Below are 22474 nucleotides of genomic sequence, written 5' to 3'. Positions count from 1 at the left end.
GCTTGTTGGTGCAGCCAGAGCTACGAGCCTGCTAACAATTAAGCCCTGTAGAAAATCAGCAGTTCCTTGTTTGAACTTTCTCCCTGGTCTAGTTGTGTACAGATCTCACAAGTCATTGTACAGTGGATTAGAACAATCACATATTTTAGGGTATAGTAACACAATAATATCCTATATGATGAATTTACTATAAAGCATAAATAGCTCTAAATCTGCTAATGAAATACATACTTGATATGAAATGTTATTTTTCTTTTGGCATCCCTCCAATTTATGATTTGGGATGGCTGGTAAAATGAGGATTTGTTCTCCCTTTATTTGGTTATTCTCAATGTTAAGCTGTTGGGATGTCTATATAGGCTTTTAGAGACAGGCCTATTCTTGATCCACTTTGTATTCCTTAACGGTTTTGTTGTGAGCTAGCTGCCATTCAGATGTTGGTAACTGTTTTAATGCAGCTCTGTACTCAAGTTATCTTATGTCCTGCTGGCAGCAGAGCACCATGTGAACAAAGCAGTGTATTTTCATATCAGAACTAGCCCTCAGGTGTCCAGGCTGGGCAAAATGAGTAAATACAGTCTGCACAATATCCCCTGCCTGCAGCTAACCAACTCTATGTGAGAATTTATGGGAGAGGTGTAAAACTTCTCAACTGTTAATGTCAGTAAGGCACTTCATCAGCATTTCTCACGGTCCTTTGTATTTGGTAGAGACCTGCTTTTGGAGAGATTCGATCTGAGCTACAGGTTCAGGTACTTAATTCAAAGCCTAAATTAGGGAAGGAAAGAAATAGAGTTGCAAGTGACAATATAAAGTACAGCCTTGGGCATGCTTGAAAATGGACTACATTTCAAGGTGTTTTTAGTTCCTCCAACTGTTAAGAATTAGACTGTAAGTGATCCTGGCACTTGGAATCTCTGGACACCGAATCTGTATCAAATTTGAATGTTGTAAGATTTCTTTTCTGCCTTACTCTAATATTTTATCAAATCATGAGTTTTGGCTTCTGTCTAAAAATGCTGTGTTTATAGATGTTAGTTGATAGATCTGGTAGAGAAAATCTGTTAGTTTTTTGAGCAGTAAAGAAGGGCAGAAAACAGCTAATTGGAAGTCAGGATGTTTGCTTTGGAGGTGATGTAGGAAAGTATACAAGCTTTGTTTGGCCTGACAAAAAGAAATGATAATCTAGCACACAAAGTACTGACCAAGTTGTTCAGTCTAGGTTAGAGGCAAAAAAATAAAAATAAAAAAAATGCAGAGGCTGTTTACCTGGTTTTAGCTAAGCTGAAATTCCCTTAATGCTTCAAACTAATATAAACATTTTAAGCATGTCAGCATAACTGCTTCACCATGTTTACACAAAAGTGTTGTCTTCCTTGTAATTATCTTTCTTCTGGTCCTCAGGTGGCAATGAATGTATACGAACTGTCATCAGCTGCTGGATTGCCTTGTGAGATTGATCCTGCCTTGGTTGTAGCACTGTCTTCCCAAAAATCAGGTAAGAAATTACAATTTAAGAGATCTAAGTGGGGAAAAAATCACGGGAGAAGTAAAAAAAAAAAAAAGCGGCCCGAGGGATGGAAGTGTTTAGAGAGCTAGGAGACTTGTATGTTTGGGTCCTTTGTATTCCTTTGATGAACTTCATAAACGACATAGCATGAATATTTTGTGCCTACTGCCTAGAATACGCAGATGTTATCTGAGAATCTTTTCAACCACATACAAATTACCTTCTTGACCTAGAGAAGGGTAATGGATAGATGCTGAAGGAGTTTAATGCCTAATGGTTAAGAACTTCAATAATTTGAGGACAATGAAAGTAGGACTTGATTGTGAACAGCTACAGATGTGATCAGTTCCCTTTTATAGGCCTGTAACAAGTCTGTGTCATGTTAAGTAGGCACTAGAAGGTAAATGCCAGCTGAATTTGTGAATTTCACAACATTATTACTGCTTTATTATACAAGTGCTAACATGCAGCTTACAGGGGGGAAACATGTAAAACAAGCATACTGATGTCCTCACATGTATAGTGCTTCCTCTCGCTTTAAAGCACCACCGTTGAAGCTTTTCAGTTTTGTTTACACTGGCAGTTTTGAAGGCATGAATTAAGATCCTTAAGTGCTTTCTGGCAGTCTTCAGCTTTGTTCCCTGTCTTCCTTACTGACCACTTTATTGCTTTTGTTCCCATGTGTAATGGATAGTTAATGTTCTAATCAGATTGTGACTATTTTAAATGTTAACCTGATTTTTTTTTTGCTTTAGTCGCTATTTGCGAGGAGAAAATACAAATAACTCACAAGGGGTAATTTAGCATTAAAACTTAAATGTGTCAAGCACAATATATTCACATACCTTAAAATATAAATGTGTATTTGTTTATATTCACCGTATGTGTAAAATACATAGGTGTATCTTTGGAAGGCAGCTAGTTTCAGAAATGGCATTTTAAATAGATTGTTTTCATTGTTCTGCCCTGAAATATTTAAGCTGTGTGAACAGGCCAGGGAATTTCTGTGTTTTCATGATTGGTTAGGATCTTGTATTTTGATTCTTACCTTCTTTGTTGTTTGTGTTCTACTTCTAGTAAATGAGTTTGTAGAGATTTAGGTTCTGCATTTCACCAACCACTGACTTTTTTAAAGTAAACTTAACACTGAGGTGTGGTGGCAATGATGTTTTTGAAAGGACATCCTTTTAGTGTGAGTTGTGATGAGTGCACTTTACCGCCTTCTGCTCATTTACCAACGGAAGAGTGCTGGAGGAGCTCTCCTCAGAGTGATAACCGGATTTACACCAGCATGAAAACTACTACATGAAAACTACTCAACATATTAAAATCTTCAAACTAAATAGTTAGCAGTAATAGACTGGCAGCAGTCTTCATCCCTGTAGATAACAAGCTGGACATTTTGAAGCTCCACCCTGTGTCTTCTGGCACAACTGAGATAGTATTCCTTCCTTCACAATACTGCCATTGATTTTGTTGGTTTGGTTTTAAATTTCAGTTTGGTCAAACACTTTAAACAACCTACAGCTGAAAATACACATTTGTAGATGATTTTTGAATTAAAGAGCTTTTATTATTTCTGTTTTCAGAAAACATTAGTCCAGAAGAAGAATACAAAATCGCTTGCCTTCTCATGGTCTTCGTGGCAGTGTCCTTGCCGACTTTGGCTAGCAACGTGATGTCTCAGTATAGCCCTGCCATTGAAGGTAATGTAGAGTTAGCTAACTGTTTGCTATGAATGTTTTCTTCGTAGTAGTCGTGGGAGTTTCTTGAGTACTTTTGCTGTAAATATTTACTTAAATTTTGCAGTGAAGAAAATTTAAAGCTCAACTATCCCCAATCCAGAAAAGGTCTTTTGAAAGGTACTTTGAAAAGCATTTACTTAACTCTTGTTTGAGATAACTTTCTGTAAGAAGTGAGTCTCTTACTTGAGATTTTGAGAGCAGTTCAGATACTGTAGGGGGCAATCTTGGACTAATATGTGGAAATGGTAGAGTATATATTCTCTGTTAATTAGTGCAACAGTACAGATATTTTAGCAATAGTTTTATTGGCTTTGTGAAACTCATATGAGGTATCTTCTATATATTTAATGTGCTGTTCATATTACTAAGTATAACATTTTGAAGACGGGATCTGGGAGGTATGAGCTATGGACAGAATTGTATCCTACAGAATAGTTCAACTTGAAGGGAAAGAGAGAGAAAGCTTTGCCTCAAGGAAATTCTTTGCATGTTATCCACCAAAAAAAGGCTCTTTCAGACAAATCTCAGTTGAAAAAGAATGACTGACAAATCTGTTCCAGTACATACAAAAGTCACCTTTTAGCTGATCAGACTATTTCTGATGTGGTGTGTAGCATGGCTTGCATAAAAGACCACATTTGTTCTGCACCCATTTACCGGATACAGTGGGAGGTTTTTTTTCCTATTTATTAAGTTGCTTTACTGTAAATCAGGACAAAGTGTAACTCACGCAGTGTCTAAAGTGACTTCTGAAAATATAAAATACAAATATTCTGAAAGCCTTCTATCACTTTGTGGTATCCAAATCGCTTTTTTCTTGAGACCGCTCCCCACCCAAGGTTGGTGTTTTAAATGGGGTTAAAGATTTTGTAATTATATGTGTAAATTATCTTTCTTGATAGGGAAACGTTTTTTTCAATTTGCAGATCAGGGTTTTGTTAACTCTAGTTTCATTTTAAACAGCATAGCCTTTTGCCCATTATGAAGAAGTTGAATAAATTTCTGATGCTGTGAGTAGAACCTGAATAGTAATTTGAAAGGTCAAGAATTTTGAAGTTAACAGCTTGTTCTGATGAACAGGGAGAACAGTTTGTGTCCTGCAGAGTTGTTTCATGTTATCTGCACTCAGTATTTCTATCGCTCTGTGTGTTTTCAAAGTCATGATGGCTGAAGGAAAAACTCAAAATGCAGGCAAGAAGGACTATGAAATGGTCGGTAGGGACAGGGAGAAACTTGCTTGTTAAAGCACAGCTAGGGTGGTTTTCTTAACTTCATCCAAATGAACTCACTTATGCATGCTTAAGACCACATCTCTTAAATATTTCTTGTTTGTAGTTTTGTAAAAGAAATCAGCTGGAAGCACGTTTTGATACCAGTTTTTCTTTCAAGAGCATCTTACCTACTAGTCTCAAAGCTTATACTATTTGCCAGAGGGACAGTATTAAAATTTTTATTATGATTATATTTTCTTAATATTTATTTGTAAGAGAAGTCTGTGAGAAACACCCAGCCCTCTAAAAATCTATTTCTAGGAACCCAGGTCAAGCCCGCTAGATGTTACTGCCCATGTGCTTTCCCCAGAAGGCTGGAGCTTGTGTGGTTTTGTTTTGTTTGAATTTCCCTCTCTACTAAGGACCATCTTAGTCTGTAGGTTGCTGGCAGGCTGAAACAGTAGATAAGGTTATCTCTTATCTGTTTTATATGATGTAGCTTAAATATTCCAGTTTCTATAATTTAATTTATATTTGGTAACTCTTACTGCGAAGTCAGGCAAAGCCTGTTTCATAAGTGGTTTCTTAAGTTAATAAAATCTCATAAAACTGTGACTGGAGAGAAATTACATCTAGAACTCAAATAAGCCTGTATTAGGAGTTGGCACTGATTTTATGAGATGTGGCCCCTGTATTATGTAATTCTTTACTGAGTAGACTCTTTTTTATTAAGAGAAAAATAGTCTGGCAAAAGAACTATATAAATATGTTCACTCTACAAAAATAACTGAACAAACAGAATAGACCTTGTCAGTCCTGCCTTCCTTGCATAATAATATTTTTTTGTTCTGCCCCGTATTGTAGAACATCTGGCTTTAAACACTTTAAATATAGATACTATTTGCCAAATGGGAACTTAATAAATGCTGCTTTTTATGAAGTAAATTCTCTGGCCAAATCCTGAATTTTTTTACCATCAAGAAGCCACAGATTTGAAGGAGTTTCAGCTTTCTGCTCTGGCAAGACATGCCTCCCAATTACAGGCAGTTCTTGGATAGCTTTAGCAATGTCTGTGTTCTCTCTGCCTTCTTCAAGATCAAGGCTGTTTCTTCCACTAGCTCCAGATAAAGGCTCAGGCTCTAACAGACCGTTGTTTTTGTTCCCACTAAGAAATCCGAATTTAGTCAAATACCAGACTAGAATGCTCGTTCGCTGTCTAGAGGCTAGACAAGAATACTGGTCTACAAGAGACAGCATTTTCCGAATACCTGAAACCTGCCACAGACTGCAAGACCACAGTTTGTTGGTTGAATTCTCCTTCCTGATAGTTTTTGTACAGTCTCTTCATCACAGAAGTCAAGTCACTTGAGAAAGTAATGTAAATTTAAATCAGCAGAATTAAACTGAGCATGTGTTCTTGACTGATCCAAAGTGACTATTCATTTCTTGATTAGCATATTTACACAGCCTATTTAATTAAAAAATAGGAGACAGAGTAGGAGTATTGGCTCTTGCCCAGATGAGTAAGAGGGCCTGCTGGGGGAGAACCACGGCGATCTTTGCTGGGACCTACAGGTCAGCCTATTCATAGTCCACCTGGAAACGGTGGTGAAGGGTGAGGTGAGAGTTTTTGTGTCTGTGAAGTTCTTGAGGATGTTAGAGGAGTGAGGAGCTGCAGATAGATAACCTGACACTGAGTAAAATGGGTAATAAAACACCAAGTTAAACCCCTTGTAAATGAGTACAGTAATATGCGGGGGGAGAACCACAGAGGGTCTAGCTGACCTCACTATTTGAGCATGATCTTGGAGTTACGGTAAATGACTGAATAAAAAAATGAGCTCAGTCCTCAGCAATGGTCAAAAAGTGGGTTGGTAAGAATAACCTGTCAGCATTATTTGCATGCATCCATGCTTTTTAACTCCTTCAAAGACCTCTTCCTTTTCAGGCTCTAGCACTTTCCCAAGGTATTTGTTTAGGTATGTATGAATGTTGTTTTAAAGTGGCAGACTTGACTAAGTTGCCTAGAAGAGGTAGCAGGCTTACTGATGAGCAGTTCTTCTTGCTTTTCAGCTGTAGCTCCCTTTGAAAACTGGTGTCATCTAATCACCTTCCAGTCCTCTGAAGCTTAGGTGAATTTTGGCAAGGTGTTATATACAGCAGTCAGTAATTCATAGAATCACAGAATTCATAGAATCACTAATTCCAGCCCCCTGCCATGACCAAGGACAATTCCCACCAGACCAGGCTGCCCAAAGCCCCATCCAGCCTGGCCCTGAACACCTCCAGGGATGGGGCATCCACAGCTTCTCTGGACAGCTTGTGCCAGTGCCTCACCACCCCCTGAGTAAATAATTTCTGATCTAAATCTACCCTCTCTCAGTTCAAAGCCATTGCTCCTTGTTCTGTTCACCAGTTTTGTTCCTGTAGTTCTCTTGTGTGAATACCATCCAAGCCTGGAGACTTGTTCATTTACACAAAGGGGAGACAGACAGCCAATTACCTCGAGAAAATCCTGTTTGTACAGGATTTTTAGCCTCGTCAAGTGGTAATACTCTCAAATTCTGTAATAACCAAATAAATTCCCAGTATATGTTTTTCCTTCCTTCTAAAAGCCACGAGGATCTTTGTCAGGTTGTTGTGACCATTACAGCATTTGGAGGGGAGATCCGTACTTCTGGTTGCTCTCCTGATTCCAAGTTCAGTGAACGAGTGCTTGGCTGCTGTTGTGTAAGGCGCTAGCAGTTGATCTTTCATTGTGACAAGTCTGTTTACTCTTTGGTAATATTTTCCAAAACACTGTCATTTTCGAACACAATGCTGACGTAATTTGTATATGTTTTTGTTTAGGGCATTGCAACAACATTCATTGCTTGGCAAAAGCTATCAACCAGATTGCTGCAGCTTTATTTACCATCCACAAGGGAAGCATTGAAGACCGTCTAAAAGAATTTTTGGCTGTATGTATAATTTAATTTCTAAAGATAGCTTCTCTAAAAAGAGGAACTCTGGCTCCCCACTGCCCCCCAATCCATTTGATACATAGTTCATCTTTCATAGATCTGTCATTAAAGTGTCGATGTGTTTGTGATTCCAAGTGTTGTCTTGACTGCAGTAATCAGCCATGAGTGATCTTAATCACAAGTACATACTATAAAGATTTAGACTAGCATGGATGGATATTGATAAACAACGATTATTGCAGTAGCAATACTGTTTCATACTGCAATGTTACCTGTTTTTGCGTAGTTACAGATTGCAGAGAAATTGAGATTGTTGTATTATGCAGTCTTGATTTTGATTAGCAGGAAATCAGATGTAAGTTACTTTTTTTCAAGTCTAGCGATAGGTTTAAATTCATATTTTAAGAAAAATACCTGTTGACTTCAGGAAGCACTTCCAAACTCACGTAGAAGTTGAAATTGTAATTTGGGATGTAATGCAACTAATTTCGTAAAAGGTTGGTTTTGGTGCACAAAAAAAAAAAACACAAAACACTTAGTTAATAGCAGTGTATACATAAATTAAATCTAGTGATAGTCCTGTAGCAGTAGTCAGTTGTGTTCAATGTTAGAAAGTAACAGTGGCAAATGACTACTAGTGTCATAATTTTTTTTCAATATAACCCTTTGTTTATTAGCATTTTAGCACATACCATCTTTTGCATTGAGTAGTCTGGGGACTGGCAAAAGAAATGAGCAATGCAGATAAAGTCACGATTCTGTCTAGCAGGCTTTTCCCATGAAGTATTGGATTCTTTTTAGTTTATTTTACCTTCTCATGGAAGGTAACTCCAGAGTGGCTTTTTGCATTGTACCTTTTGACTTGTCAGCCCTCCTTACATGGTAGCTGTCTGGTAGCTGCACGTTACAAGGATATTTGGGGAGAGGAATTTGTTACACTTTAGTGTAGGTTGAAGATCAAAGTTTCTGAAATCTTTAGTGCTGCTTAGAAAAGAGCCAGAAGCCCGTAGGTGCTGGAGATGTGTTTTAAATTCATTTTGGTGTGCTTCTTAACTAGAAATAGAATTTGTAAAGTTTATTACCCACTACTTGAAATGGCTGAAATGGCAGCTTCACTTCAATTTTTCTAAAAAGCCACTGATTCTTGCTTTAGGGTGCTTGTCCTCGAACTGAGACAAAACATTCCCCCACCTCTTATTTTTGGTGCCTTACAGAGTTACGAGGTTTGGGTAATGGTAGTTTCCTGTAACAAGAAGACCACAGAAGCAGTTTTCATTTTTTTTCCTTCAAAAGATCTTTCCCTCCTGGAAGCTCATTGCATTTTGTTAAACTGAAAAAACCTTTAGCCATTGACCTTGTCTAATGCAACTGCTGGCTGTAAAAGATGAAAGAGAGATGGTCGTGTCAAGTTGCGTACATTTGACAAGTGAAGGAAACCAGTATAGTTTCATGTGATAAAAACACTTCTGGTATGAGGTTTTTCAGTGTTCATGAACTGGTTTCAGACCACTGCTTTTGCTGCACAGACCATGACTTGATGGTTCAGATATTTTGTTAATCTATCTTTTATGACACCTTTTATGTACCACTTACTGTTATTCTGAAAGGAAAACATCTCTCTAGAAGAAAATGTGCTGCTGGAGATGATCTGCTTTCCTGTCAAAGTTAGTTAAATGGGGAAAAAAACTTCCTAGGTTATCTAGTACTGATGAGTATGTGCTAAGATTCTTTTGAAGCAAGCATATTCACTTTATGCTACAGATTTTGGTGAATATTTGTTCCAGAGGAATGCTGAGTTAGATGTTCAAGTTAATATTTTAAATTTAAATCCATTTCTGATAAATGCGGTTTAGGCATATTGCTGTTGCTTGGTATGAGTGCATAAAAGATTGTACATCTGAAAGTTGAAAAGAGGTGTGTTTTTTTTCCCTTCATGTTTCTGTAAGGCATGAAAACATGGTTTACAAAATCATCTGCAGATTATGTATTTTACAGTATTCTGTAATCCTGAGCTTGTTTATAGCTGACTCTATGTATAAGTTTCTAGAATATCTGGTTTCTAGGATATCTTTATAAAAACTAGTAAAGTGAGGTTGCTCATGGTCTATAAAAACATGATTCATTTACAGTCAGGGTGACATTTCTTCAATTAAACATACAGCTTTGAAAGTGAAACAGCTTTTCATTCTGCTACAAAATGGTATAACTTCAAACAGTGAAAACTCTACCTTTTCTAATATAGTAAGTTTATAAGCATATTGGGAAAGTGATTTTTTTTTTTAACAAGTGAGATCTTGTTCCATGAGGCATCTGTTACTGACTTCAGTAAACTTGACTACAGTCAGCTTAGCTATTTTGAATACAACTACAAGTTCTTCACAATAAACGAATTGGCTTTTCTTATATTAAAATAGCACAAACTGCTTATTAAACAGTCCAGAAGTAAACAGAAATGTCTCCATGAGAGTGAAACCCGGTGATGGTTAGTGCCCTCAGGTTTATTTTCCTTTGTAGTTGCTAGTAAGGTGCAGTGCTATCGGATAGGTTATCAATGTATTCAGATGGGGGTGTGTGTGTGTGTGTGTACGTGTGTATAGTAAAGTAGCTGAAGCTGATCAATGTTGTTGTTTTGTTTTTTTTTTCTTATTGCTTTGAAATACTCAATTTATGTAGCTTGCATCGTCTAGTCTACTGAAGATTGGCCAGGAGACAGACAAAACTACTACGAGGAACAGAGAGTCTGTTTACCTACTGTTAGACATGGTAAGCGTTTGTCCATTTTATTTGTGTTATTAACTGAAAAAATAGTCTCCACATCACATTGTTCAACAAGGAGCTTCAACAGTCACGTTTGTTGTTGTAGTTCATCAACTAGTAGAAGTAACACTTGATGTCATTCTTGTTGGCATTCTAATGTCAGGAATTAATCTTTTTTGTTCCCCCAGCACCGACACATTTTTACCATTGTCTTTGTTGCCTAGAGCATTGTATCACATTGTTCAGATGATTTGCATTGTTGATTTAGTATATACAATATTAAAATAAAACTTTGCATTAAAGAAGTGCTGTTCAGATCATTGAGGGTAAAAGCCTCTTTGCTGGGAGGTTTTCCTTTTAATATTCTGTATATTGTGAAAATTGAAGGAATGATGCATGGTTTTATGTATACATATGACTAGCTTTGAGGAGCAGTGAATTTATAGTAGTCTTTTTCTCTCGCGTCTGTCCCCAAACTTTGTATTATTTCTTTTTGCTATGAAAAATGTCGCTGGTGTGGTACAGACCAGAGATACTTATATTGAAGAGATTATCAGCAGCAACCAGTAGAAGGTGTTCTGCAAAATCTTGTGTTTCTGGTGTTTTTCAGATTGTGCAGGAGTCTCCATTCCTGACAATGGATCTCTTGGAGTCTTGTTTCCCTTATGTCTTGCTGAGAAATGCATACCATGCTGTCTACAAACAAAGTGTCACATCCTCTGCCTAAGTATCTACTTTCTGGAGATAAGACATAGCACGCATCTCTGTGGCCTCAGTTTTATCTGTAAACTGTGGAGCTATTTTACTTTATGGCCTGATGAACAGTTTTGTGGATTATAAACTTTTTCCATAAAGTTGTATTTCTGATCAGTGGTTTCTTAATATGGTTGTACTACAATATAAGCTTGGTTGATTTTAGGTTGCACATTCATGGAAAAATCTTTTTTTTTCTCATTTCTTCCTTTTTTATTTTAGAGCATCAGTTATGTTAAAGAAATACTACTTCTGCTATATGTTTTTGATATTGATCATGCAAAACAAAAATTGCTTGTTTATTTCCCAGAAGAAAAATGTATTTAGTGATTATTTTAGATAGTGTAGCTTTCATCTGTGTGTAAATTATTTCATATAGGGAGAGTTATAATCTTGTACCTATTGTTCTTATTGAAAACAAATATTGGATGTGCATTTCTGTGAAGTAATTACAGCATTTCTAGTTTTATTTTGAAACATTCACCAATCTATGTACTATGACACTATCTAACATAAAATGTTATAGGACTGCTTATCCTTGGGACAGCAGTCCTCTCCTGATACCCTTAAACAACAGCAAGTGATGTTGTTTGTATAAAGCATAGTGGAAATTTTTTTTAAACTAACTTCTGTGGTGCCCTGTTGGCATTAACACTACCATTGTACCCTGCTGTATAATAAACATTCTTACACCTTTATCACATGTTGATAAAATGTTAGCCCTTAACCACTTTTTATATGTTTTAAATTTTTGAAATTCAAGTGTACCTTCCATAACATACAATAAACACTAGACTGTATTATCTGTAGGTGAATTATTTTTAATATAAATGTTATCCTAGTATTTTAAGCTTAAACTGTGCTGTTGTGCATTGATTTACATCTCACAGTTCATTAAATATCAATCCTTGGAGCTTTTATGTGAAGATTTCTTTTAATCCTTCACCTTTTGGCTTCTGTGATACTGAATCTTGTAAAAAGTGGAAGAAGGAATTAAAAACCAGTGTAAAAAGTGTCAGTTTAGTGCCATTATCCTTTGAATCTTACGTGTACGTAACAAAACAAGAAAAGCATTTATGCAGTACGTAGCGACGCCAGTTATACCCGTAGAAACAAGTGAATTGTTGAAGTATAAAACCTGAAATAACCATAAAACAGTGTTGCTAAAACTGTAACATCACCGAGACAGATACACAAAAGGCCTATTTTTAATCGATTGTGCAAATTGGCATGTGGGCTAGCATTGGCTCGTGTAGCTCAAAAGCTGACCGGCTGGCTGTGCTGTCTAAGCCACAGCGGGAGAGAGCTGCGTGGCTCTCAGTGGCACGGGCTCTGGGCATTGTATAGAGCCCCTGTTCTCAATGCAACTTACGTGCATGCTGGTAACTTTTTCTATTATGAAAGAGCTGTTGTAAGCTCAGTTACAATAGCTTCCTCTGTCCGGAGGAAAAAAGTACTGGAATAAAATTGTCCTAAGGAAGCAAGACAGTACATCCATATTTTTCCTAATTATGCTTTTTGTCTTAGAACTATAGAGCTGTTTTTAAAATTAATAGTTTAGTAACATGACAAATAGGTTTGTTCATAAAGAGGTTAGGTCAAATGTGAGACCTGAGAGTTTTGTTCTATATTTAAAATCTAATACGTTCAGATGTCTTATTAAGATTTTGATTGTAAGTAGCCTTTTGTGGAAAAAACGATGCCTATTTTCAAGACTGACCAATGAAAAACTCATGTTACTTGTGGTTTAAGAAATAACCTTTTTTGTCTTTTATCTTTTAAAGTTCAAAGGAATTGTATTTTGGTCATTTACCTCCGATCCTTATTAGCTTTCCACTATCCTAAGGTGTTACTGAACTAATCCTAGAAAATAGCTAATGTGTAACGAATAGATAACAAGTACAGTATCTCTGCAGGAAGCTACTTCCAAAGCAGTCCAGTGAGATTGTCCCGAACTTTTTGGACTTGGTAGTTTCTCTAGGAGCCCTTCTATGATTGTGCTATACTGTCTGGCACGCAAATGTCAGATGTCTTTTGAACTATCCTTCCTTAAGAGGACTCAGAGCAAGCTCAGAACCAAACCCAAGGTTTGGACTCAGCCATGAGAGGTTTGGGCTGTCTTTTAGGGGCAGGGGTTATTCTTGCTTTGTTCTTACTGTATTGCTCTTACTTCTGGTTTCATTTTGGTTTCCTCGAGGCAACCTGTGTCTGTGCACTCTGTGAACAGTAATAACTCTGTTGAACCGAGATTATTGGAGAAGTTAGAGAAGGAGTATTTCTCGTCTGTTGGTGTTGTATATTGAGTCACTTCACGTGGCACTTGATTTGCACAAGCGCTTGTAGTTCTGAAGCATGAAGCATGGTGGCTGAGCTGGTCCCACATGAAGCCAGTTTGGATTGGGTGTGTAACTCGTAGGTGTGTAACACACAGGAAAGAGCATGGAAGAAGAATGTCCTGTTGCTGCCCAGAAAACTATTTTTCAATTGAAGTGTCCATCTGGGTAAAAGATTACCACCAAAAATAATGGTTACTGGTAAACCTTTTTAGCAGTTCCTTTTCTAGAGAGGAAAAGCAGTCGGTAGTCCAACTGACACTCAGGCTATACTTCTTCTGATGCACTGGAGAATGGCATTCTCCCCAGAAAATGTTGAAATCGGGTGGTGATTTGAGGAAAGACAGGAGCCTTCAGCTGGTCATCATAAGCTTGTTGTAGGACTTCATAGCTTATTTATTCCGGATTCAAGACTTCTCGACCACAAGCCAATAAACATCCCTTGTTGATGAACTGTGTTTTTGCCAAATTTTCCCCAGTCCCTGGGATTCAGCACTGATGCACATACTGAAGGGTGAGTGCTGGGTGCCTTACCAGTAACTTACACATCCTGTAAGTACAATTATGTCTGCACTAATGCTGTAATATTTTTTGGTGAATCACTCTGTTGAGCTGAACCACACTCAAAGCTAGGCTTATAGATGTAGCAATTTATTCTGTTGAATCAGTTATTTTTTTCTTCAAATTGTTTTAACATAGAAATTCAAGCATCTTTTAATTCCATAGTGCATTTTGGGTACTACAGAAATTTACTTTAGTTTTATTGGTTGATAAATTAAGGATTGAATAAATACAGGGAAGCTGCTTTCACTTGAATACTTCTGGCTAGTCCTGAAACACTGACATGGCTTGCTGTGCAAAGCAAGGTAGTTTAAACAACAGCTACCCACATTTGATTGGTTTTGTGAATGGGAGCCACTGTTTTCAGGATTGTCAAATAACCAATTTTCAAAAATGTTCTAATTCTGCCTATTTTCTTCTTTAAGTACACATTTTGAATCATTTTTATGATAATTAAATCTCCCACTAAAATGACAAATTTTTTTTTGCTAGAAAACGAACACTTCTTGTGTGCTTTTGCTGTTTTTTGTGTTATGAAGTCTGTAGACATTTGTACTAATGCATAACAAAATGTACCACCACCACCCCCCAGGCCTGTGTCCAAAACCGTATCTAATTAGCTATTAGTCATGCTGTTTCTAGTGCTAGGAGGTTAAAATGACCTGCTGTCTGGATATAGTCTCAGTGTGTCTTACACAATTCATTAATTGAAAATGTACTAAATTCTGAATCAAAAGCATATGTTTTGCTTAGCATTACAGCACGGGGATTGGAATAGTTTCTTGCTTTGACATTCAGGATATTTACCTTGATGATGATTGTAGTTATCTTTAAAGAAGTGTTTTCTCAGAAATAATAAAGGTATTTAAATAAAAATAGTAATACCGACACCTGTGAGTACAGATGAGAGTTGCAAAGCTATTAGAGCTGAGTGCTTGAAAGCCCGGTGCTAGTAAGTCTTGTTCATTTTCCATTAACAACGTAATTTCCTATCTTTTTGCTGGTCACTTGACGTTGCCACCAGAAGGCGAGGAAGGCATTCGCACATGGTGTCAGCCAAGTTTTCTGCTTTTCCCTCCCTGCCCTTCCCTCTATGGTTGTTGCTGTATGGGCTTTGAGTTTGGCTACATTTGAAGTAAACACAAATGGGCAGCCAGTGCAGAGAGAAGAAGACTCATGTTTAGTAAAAGCAGTTATTTCTAAATTAAACCTAAATGATAATCTCTTTAATAGTAAGGACACAACAGTAACAAAACCAAATCCATTCGTTGCAGAACCACACAGAGGAAAGAAGAATGAAAGTTAGAATGCCCTGTAAATGTGTCTTGGGATATATGAAAGAGGAGGAGTAAAAAGAAAAGGGAGGTAAGAGGGGAGCTGAAAGCAGTTATCAGAGTGCTTGGAGAAGTCAGAGACAATGTTGCTCAAGAACTCCGAGTCCATTTCCAAACTGAAGTCTTCATTCTGACACTTTAAGCATTAAATCCAGATCGTATCTCTCAGACTCCACAATTGCATTAAAAGCCTCAACAGAGATGACATCTGTTCTCCACTCCACAGACAAAGCAGCAAATTTGTCCAAGCATAGGATCGTGTGTAAATAAAGGATGCTTTAAAGTGTAAAATTGTGAGGCATCTTGAGTGAACATGTATTTGGAAAGCCCAAGCCAGCAAAACTGGATAGGAACATCTCTGTCATTTCTGTTACAGTGAAACCATAAAGACTGCTGTTTGGATTTAGTTCCATTTATGCCTTTAAAGGGGAAGATAGCAGGAGTGATGCTTAGCGATAGCACTACAGTGGGGTCAGATAAGCGAAAGGGTTTGTCTCAGCAGTTTATTATCTTGCATAGCAAAGCCCTTGGAGAGGCTAAGAAGCAGTTCTTAGAATTGTCTGAGCCTGTGACACTTGCTTTAAGCTAAACTAGGGAAATAATTGCACTACTACTTCCATAAGGATTTTTGTTTGAGTGCTAAGTGAACTGTTACCTAATGAAAGTTCAGAGGAAAATTGTAATGATTACCCTGGAACATCTGTTTGACTTTTATCTGTAATGCTAATTTACAGTATTAAAATGACATGGCTAATAAACGATAACACCGAAGCCAGTTGAAACTGGTCGCAATCATTTCCAGAGAAGTGCGTGGAGTCAGTTCTCTTGATGTTAAATCTCTTCAGCTGGCGGGGATGGACACTGGCCTGTGGATTGTGGGACCGGGCTGACCCTTGGCACAGGCACAGCTGCCCGAGGCCTCAGATGCCTTTCAAGAAGGATCTTTTCCAACCAACATCACCTTGGAGCTTTTCAAAATCCCAGCGATTGCAGAAGATCCGAGCAGCCAAAAAATAAGTTGCACATCAGTTTTGTTATTTTGCAAGGAGGTGTTGGGAACAGGGAAGAGTGAGTAAGGATGTAGCCTCTGGTGTAGCATCAAGGTGCCTGCACCTCAGCTTTTAGGTCTGCGTGCTGTTGAGCATTTAGCAAGCCCCTTGATGGCAGGGGGGAATGAAATTCAAGGCAGGGAAAACCATGCAGGAGCAGTGTAAAACCACCCATAGGCTCTTTGAGACAAGTGGGCCAGGGCGGTGAGAGGCCGGGTAGCTTCCAGCAGCGTTGGAGCTGAGATGCGAAGCAGACAAAAGCACTGCTGTTTTCTCCCGAAGGAAAGCTGCCAATAAAAAAAATCCAGTGGTGTTGGAAGATACGTTTCTCTGAATTTGTATTCCAATGGTTCCAGCGGGGGGACAGTCCACCCCACGGACAGGGGACTGGGTCATTGTAGGTGTAATTAGTGAGCAGGTTGAGCATGAGCTTTCATAAGTCACAAAACTTTAATCAAATCTATTCCTATCCATTTAAATTAGCCAAATGTTTCTATCTATGGTTGTGAGTTATACTGCTATAAAAGGATTTGTGTTTCCGAATTTAGTAAACAAGCCTGTGGCTTCAGGGAGGGAAAAAGCAGCGTTCTTATAGCAACAGTCTAGAAATGTGTGAAAAACTAGGCTGACAAAAAGCTCATTGGGAGGTTTGTTTTATGGACCTCGTGAAAGTAATACTAGGTGAGGATAACAAAATGGCCTGCGTTTAAAAACTATAAATACTGTCTGGAAGAGTGCCACTAACTCTTTCCCTTGGCAGTGTTTGAGCTGTGGAAGTTCACTGAGTGGAGAAGTAAAGCAGCTTTAAAACATTTTAGTTACCAACGCTGTCATCCCATTGTTTCACTTGTTTTATGTTTGGTTAAATAATACCATTGGGAACTAGGAGATAAACATTTCAATAGTTCCCTGGGCGTGATTCTTAATCTGCCACCACCAAAGTCGTCGTGGGATTAAGAATGATGATCTGAAAGTCACAGAGTTCCCAAAATAACTCCAACTGCATATGGGCCTCACTTAAGTCCCAGTATTTGCATTCAGCCCCACCCTATAGATCACCAGCTCTTCCCTAATTCTTACGAGTCTATACCTATTTTCTACCTTTGTGCTTGGTTTAATAGAAATACAGCAGAAAAACGTGGATGCCCTCACAGAGTGACAGCAGCCTTGATAACTTGCACAATTTTTTAGACTTCTTGTAAGTCTGAAATGGGCCGATAAATGTCAGTTGTGAAGCTAGAAGTAAGCATCAGGCAGCTACATGTGCGGAGCATCCTCTGCTGTGCACACTGCTAACCTCTGTAAGGGGGCTGGTGGAGAAAGCCTGCTATCAAGGCTCAGAGCGTAACAAATCGGCATCAGGGAACCTGGAAATCTTTGCTTGGGAGAGTTAAAATGTCTGCGAGTGTGGTTGACTTGAAATGCAGTTACTTTTACAGGATTAGATTTCATGGTTTTCTGTTTTCTAGATCATTTGCTGTCTGTGTGTCTAGCAGGTGTGTGAGGGAAAGCTTTCAGGAAAGGCACTGTTTCTTTTCCTAAAATTGCTGAGGCTCCACTACAGACCCCTTGTCATCCCACTACTAGTTGCTAAAAACAGGAGTAAAATACACACGGCTCCTATTTATAAGAAAAGCTTGATCCTAGAACATGTCAAACCCAATCAGCTCCCACTGAAATCAGTGGTAAGTCTGCGTTTCAGCACCTGGCAATGTGGTGCCGGTGCTGTAAAACTGGACTGTTTTTGCAGGTTTTATTTTTAGGCGTGGGTGTGATTCGGTACTTAATGCTGCTGCACGCTGCTAATAAATCTCTGTAAGCAGGAGCAGAGGCAGACTGCGGCAGTGCAACCGGAGAGGTTATAAATCTCAAGCAGCAAATTTATGGTTTAACAAAATTAAATTTGGAGTGGTTATGGCATTGAAGCTAGGCAGCTCAGGTTGTTTCTACAGAGGGCAGAATAGAAATGCTTCATAATGTATGTGATCTTATAGAGATTTGCAATTTTTGCCTTAAATACCCCCATCTGGAGGTGATTATAACTCTGAGAGGGTTAAGTGGGTTCTGTTGTGTCTTTAGTATGGCCACAGTGGGAGGGAAGGATGTATTTTTTCGTTATCAGCACAATCATTGTAACAGTGTACAGCATTTGTTGCACTAGAATAACAAAACTAAATGCACATCTAAACCGAACATCTGTACGTAATGCTACCATGGAGGTTATCTCATATGCATAAATACTTGAGCAGCAGTTTTAAAAACACAAAAAAACTTTGTTAATCTTAAATCTGCAAGCCCGGGTGCTGCCCAGCTGACTGCTTTGGGTGTGTGTTCAGCCTAGTTCCTTCGCGCTGTTTTCTTCATGTTTTCTGCAATGTAGATGGATTCTGTAAATATTTAGGCAAACAAGGTAGTCCACAGCACTTGCAGTGTTGTTATCTGAAGGGCACACTTGTGGAACTGGGGACAAAGTTTCCGTTAACTTCAGTTTTTGATGCCTCTGAAAAGTCAGCTCTTCTGATGTTTCTTAGTTTTAAGTACCTATCTGACACTTTTAGCTTATTGTTTTTTACACTTTTAGTCATAAACATGCACAACTGCAAAAACATTATCTTTGTATGAATTCTTAAATGGCAAGAGATCTGTATACATGGTGATATGTCAGAAAAATCACTTGTGTACTGTAAAAACACTGGTTCTGAGTGCCATCACAGGCTGTAGGTGACTTATTTACAAGAATTACAGCGCACATGGTATTTCAGTCATTTTATAAAATTTGTAGCAATGAAACGCTCTCTGGTGTAAGTTTTGACTTTGTGTAATGGTCACAGGTTTGAGAGGCTACAGATTAAAGATAGCATTTAATGCTCTGAATTTAAGCTGTGCTCCCCCAGGAGAAAAGATGGGAGTCCCAGCCACTGCTTTCCTCCAATGTGCACCTACTGCATGCCAGACCCTGGGATGGGGCAAGTTGTGGACGTAATTCCAGCTGAACAACAAACAGGAGCATTTCTCTTTCAGCTGGGATCTACCATGCCTAAATTTGCACAGTTTATCTCCTGAAAGACTGCTGCACTTGAAACAAGATGGGAGGATTGTCCAAAAGATGCGTCGTGGGGCTCAGCTTTCTGTCTTCTGCTGCAAGTCTCTGGCGTGGCTGAACACTTTGTCAAGCACACACATCTTGCAGGTTTTCTGCAGCAAAACCCGTGCAATTGCCAGCGCCCAGATGGGAAGAGAGCACTGCAGGTAGGAAACTTCATTAGCAAGGAGGTGTAAGCCTCTGCATGGCCATGAAAGCTGGGAAAGTCATAAGCAGCAGACATATTCACCCTGCAAAATGAGACTTCAGTGGTAGATACACACATGTATATTGGTATATACATTTATACATATTGGTTTATACATATTTATTGGTGTGTTTTTGTAGGCTGTGTTTCTTCAATAGAGTTAAATAGAAATGAGAGAGTAGAATAGGATGCAAAGTGCTAGGCAAACAGCTTTTTGCTAAGATTTCAAGACGACAGGTAATGTGAGCAAATATGAACGTGAAAAATTCGTCTCTGGGACGCACGCAGACCCCGAGGGCACAGGATAGTTAATAACGAGCTGTCTCATAAAAACAGCCTGAAAAATTACAAGTCTGGAAGAGGCTGCATTGAAAGAACCTTTTCTTCTTCCTTTCTGTTTTCAAGTCATCCACATAGAAGCTTGAGAGATTATTAAAATAAGTTAATAGTCCCCTGTGTTTTGTCTACCTGAGGGAGTTGTAAGACCCCAGCTGGAGCAGGAAATGTACAATAAATCCCATTTTTATGACTCTGTAAGTCAATGGCTTTATGGTTTTAGTAACTGCCATGTAAAGAAGTATTGTAGGTTTGGGGGTTTTGGTGGGTTTTTGTGTTTTTATTTTCCAAGGCAGCATATGTAAGGAAATTAAAATGTAGGTAATCCTGAGGTCGCTATGGAAAGGCTTAGGAAAGTGAAAACCTGTTCTGAATAAGTATTTTCTCATCTCAGCTGGTTTTCTGAGCAGATACAGGGTCTGGGGAGTATGTGAGCAGAAAGGTGGAAGGTGCAGTGCTTACAGCCTAATGCAAGCTATTCCCTGCTCTACAGATGCGTTTTGTGGTGTCTGAAACGTAAACATACCCAGCAATGAGGGCACTTTGCCTCTCTCTGCAGGAAGTTGTTACACCAGGGAAAAAGACTAAAAAAGGTGCACCTGTCTTGTGTTTTTTCCCGGTCCTTGCTGTAATTTTCCCTTTCTGAATTTTGCCTTTTCTGAATTTGTTAATTTTAGACGCGCTCACTTCTCAACAGGTCCTACCAGCCGAGGGGGTTAACACGTACACAGCACCTGTTTGGGGTCATTCCCCTGACAAACCTATGTCGGCTACTGAGCCCTGCCCAGAGCCGAGGGGAGGCTGCCCGCTCTGCCTGGCCTCCAGGCCTCCCCGGGGCCTCCCCTGGTCTCAGGGGTGAGCTGCTACGACATGCGTACGGGGCTGCCGCGTGTCGCACCGCGGGACGACAGCACTGGAGGGAGGACACAACTGTGACATGCTCTGGGCAGTGCCCTGGCTGCAGTCCCTCCGTCGCCATTGCAGCACGAAGCAGCCACGTTGCAGCGCAAGTCAGGGCAGTTTGGAGTCTCTTTCTGTCACAAATTGGAATTTGTTTTGCTTATAATGTAGTATTTCTATTCGTGTGCTGCATGCGGCTCTGTATTCCTTTCACCTTAAAATACACACACTTAGATACTGTAAGCCACAAAGCCATGCTCATGTACACTCCTAACAAGCAAAGGGGACATCAGCCTCTCTCAGGAAGCCGGCTCTGGCTTCTTAAACAAACAGTTGCCGTTTATCTGACTCCTGTGAGAGAGAAACAAGCTTGGGGAGGGGGTGTACAGACACTGTGAAAGGGGGGAAGAAAAACCAACAGAGGAATAAATCAATCCCAGCCGTCTGGGCTAACTCCGCTTCCTTTTGGTGCAAGAAGAGCAAAGATGGCAGTTCCCCGTTCCTGTCCTCGGCAGCCCTCCCCATGCCATTACGTGTGTGTACCCGAATAAAGAGGCTGGCACCCCCACATCTGTGTTAGCGAGCCACTGCTCGCTGAAATCTGCCCTGCTGGTACCACAGCTCCACTGATTGATTCTCTGTTTTTTTACAAATTTAAATGGATTTATAGAAGAGAAATGAGGGCAACTTGCTGTGGATTAGCATGGTTCTTGTGTGATATGGTAACGAGCTTTGTCTTGATTTCTCCTATGAGCTATTCTGGGGGCAAATCCTCACCTAAGGAGTCAGCCCTGCTGAGCACTGCTTTATTCTAGGAAATGACTTTGTGTGATACTGTTCCCTTATTATTATTATTTAGATTTATGGGTCTTAACGAAACCTTCACAGCCCCCCAGCAAACCCTGGACCTGCTTTTATCAAGGACTTTGTGCTAACACCATGCCCCACCAGGCTGGTACACTGCTAACATGGTTGCTGCTGTTAGACCGGTCCCTTTTGGGGATGGCTCTCTGCTATGCGAGACCAGGAATCTGACTGTTGTCACCATCCACCCCGAGGGTTTAACACTGCACATCACAGCAGGATTATTTTCCCTCCTTAAAACTTATGGAGCGGAGAGGATGGGAATCCCACTAGCAGAGCAGCAGCACCCACCCTAAAGGTCCTTTCCTGCCTCCTTTGTGGTGTCAGCGTGCCTGGCATTCCTCACCTGTCACTGGCAGCTGCTCCAGCCGACCTCTTTTACAAGGGAACAATCTTAGAGTGGTAGACAAGGCAGCAGGCAGCGAGGTGTTTGGGATGCGGGCCTCGGGTGCGGGTCCTGAGGTGGCTGCTTTGGGGCCACGGCTTTCCCTGTAGCGTGGGGTGCCCCTTTGGAGCTCGAACCCACACCGGGAGAGTGCTGAGACTCGGAACGAAACTTTGCTTTGTAAGAACGAGCGCCTCGGAGCAGCCCCGCGCTGAAACTTCCTTCGGGCAGGCAGCCGAGGCCGGCGTGCCCCCGGCCGGCAGCTCCGCGCCCCGCTCCGCCCGGGACAGGTGCTCGGCGCCCTCCCCGCCGCCGGGGGGCCGGGCCGGGCCGTGCCGGGGGCTCCCGGGCCCGTCCCCGGCCGGGCCGAGCCGCTGCGAGCCGCCGGGATCCGCCGGGAGCCTCGCCGGCCCCCGCCCCGCTCCTTTGTTCGCGGCCCTGCCCCGCGCCCTCCCTGCCCTGGGGGCGGGCCCGCGGCCGGGG

At 40.1% G+C, this 22474-nt stretch overlaps 1 protein-coding gene and 1 long non-coding RNA gene across 9 annotated transcripts in view; one reads left to right on the top strand and one right to left on the bottom strand.

The window, feature by feature from the left end:
- The window catches only part of NCKAP1 (NCK associated protein 1), a 60263-nt gene extending 48311 nt beyond the window's left edge, over nt 1–11952 (top strand). For all 8 annotated transcript variants that reach the window (XM_083842166.1, XM_083842165.1, XM_083842163.1 and 5 more), the window contains 5 exons: nt 1405–1498; nt 3100–3216; nt 7317–7426; nt 10103–10192; nt 10797–11952. In XM_083842166.1, the coding sequence (XP_083698292.1) occupies nt 1405–1498; nt 3100–3216; nt 7317–7426; nt 10103–10192; nt 10797–10913 (528 nt within the window). In that variant the 3' untranslated portion in view covers nt 10914–11952. The remainder of the gene's footprint in view (nt 1–1404; nt 1499–3099; nt 3217–7316; nt 7427–10102; nt 10193–10796) is intronic.
- Nucleotides 11953–13374: 1422 nt separating this feature from the next.
- LOC310901792 lies at nt 13375–22352 on the bottom strand. Its single transcript, XR_014586163.1, has 2 exons — nt 21953–22352; nt 13375–19549 (listed from the first exon to the last, which is right to left on the bottom strand). It is a non-coding gene; the product is annotated as an uncharacterized lncRNA (long non-coding RNA).
- Between the last annotated feature and the right edge of the window lie 122 nt (nt 22353–22474).

This window comes from Anser anser, assembly GCF_964211835.1.
Source record: "Anser anser genome assembly, chromosome: 6".
Classification (NCBI taxonomy): Eukaryota; Metazoa; Chordata; class Aves; order Anseriformes; family Anatidae; genus Anser; species Anser anser.
The sequence above is the reverse complement of the archived record's forward strand: the minus strand, read 5'-3'. Positions and strand labels throughout refer to the sequence as shown.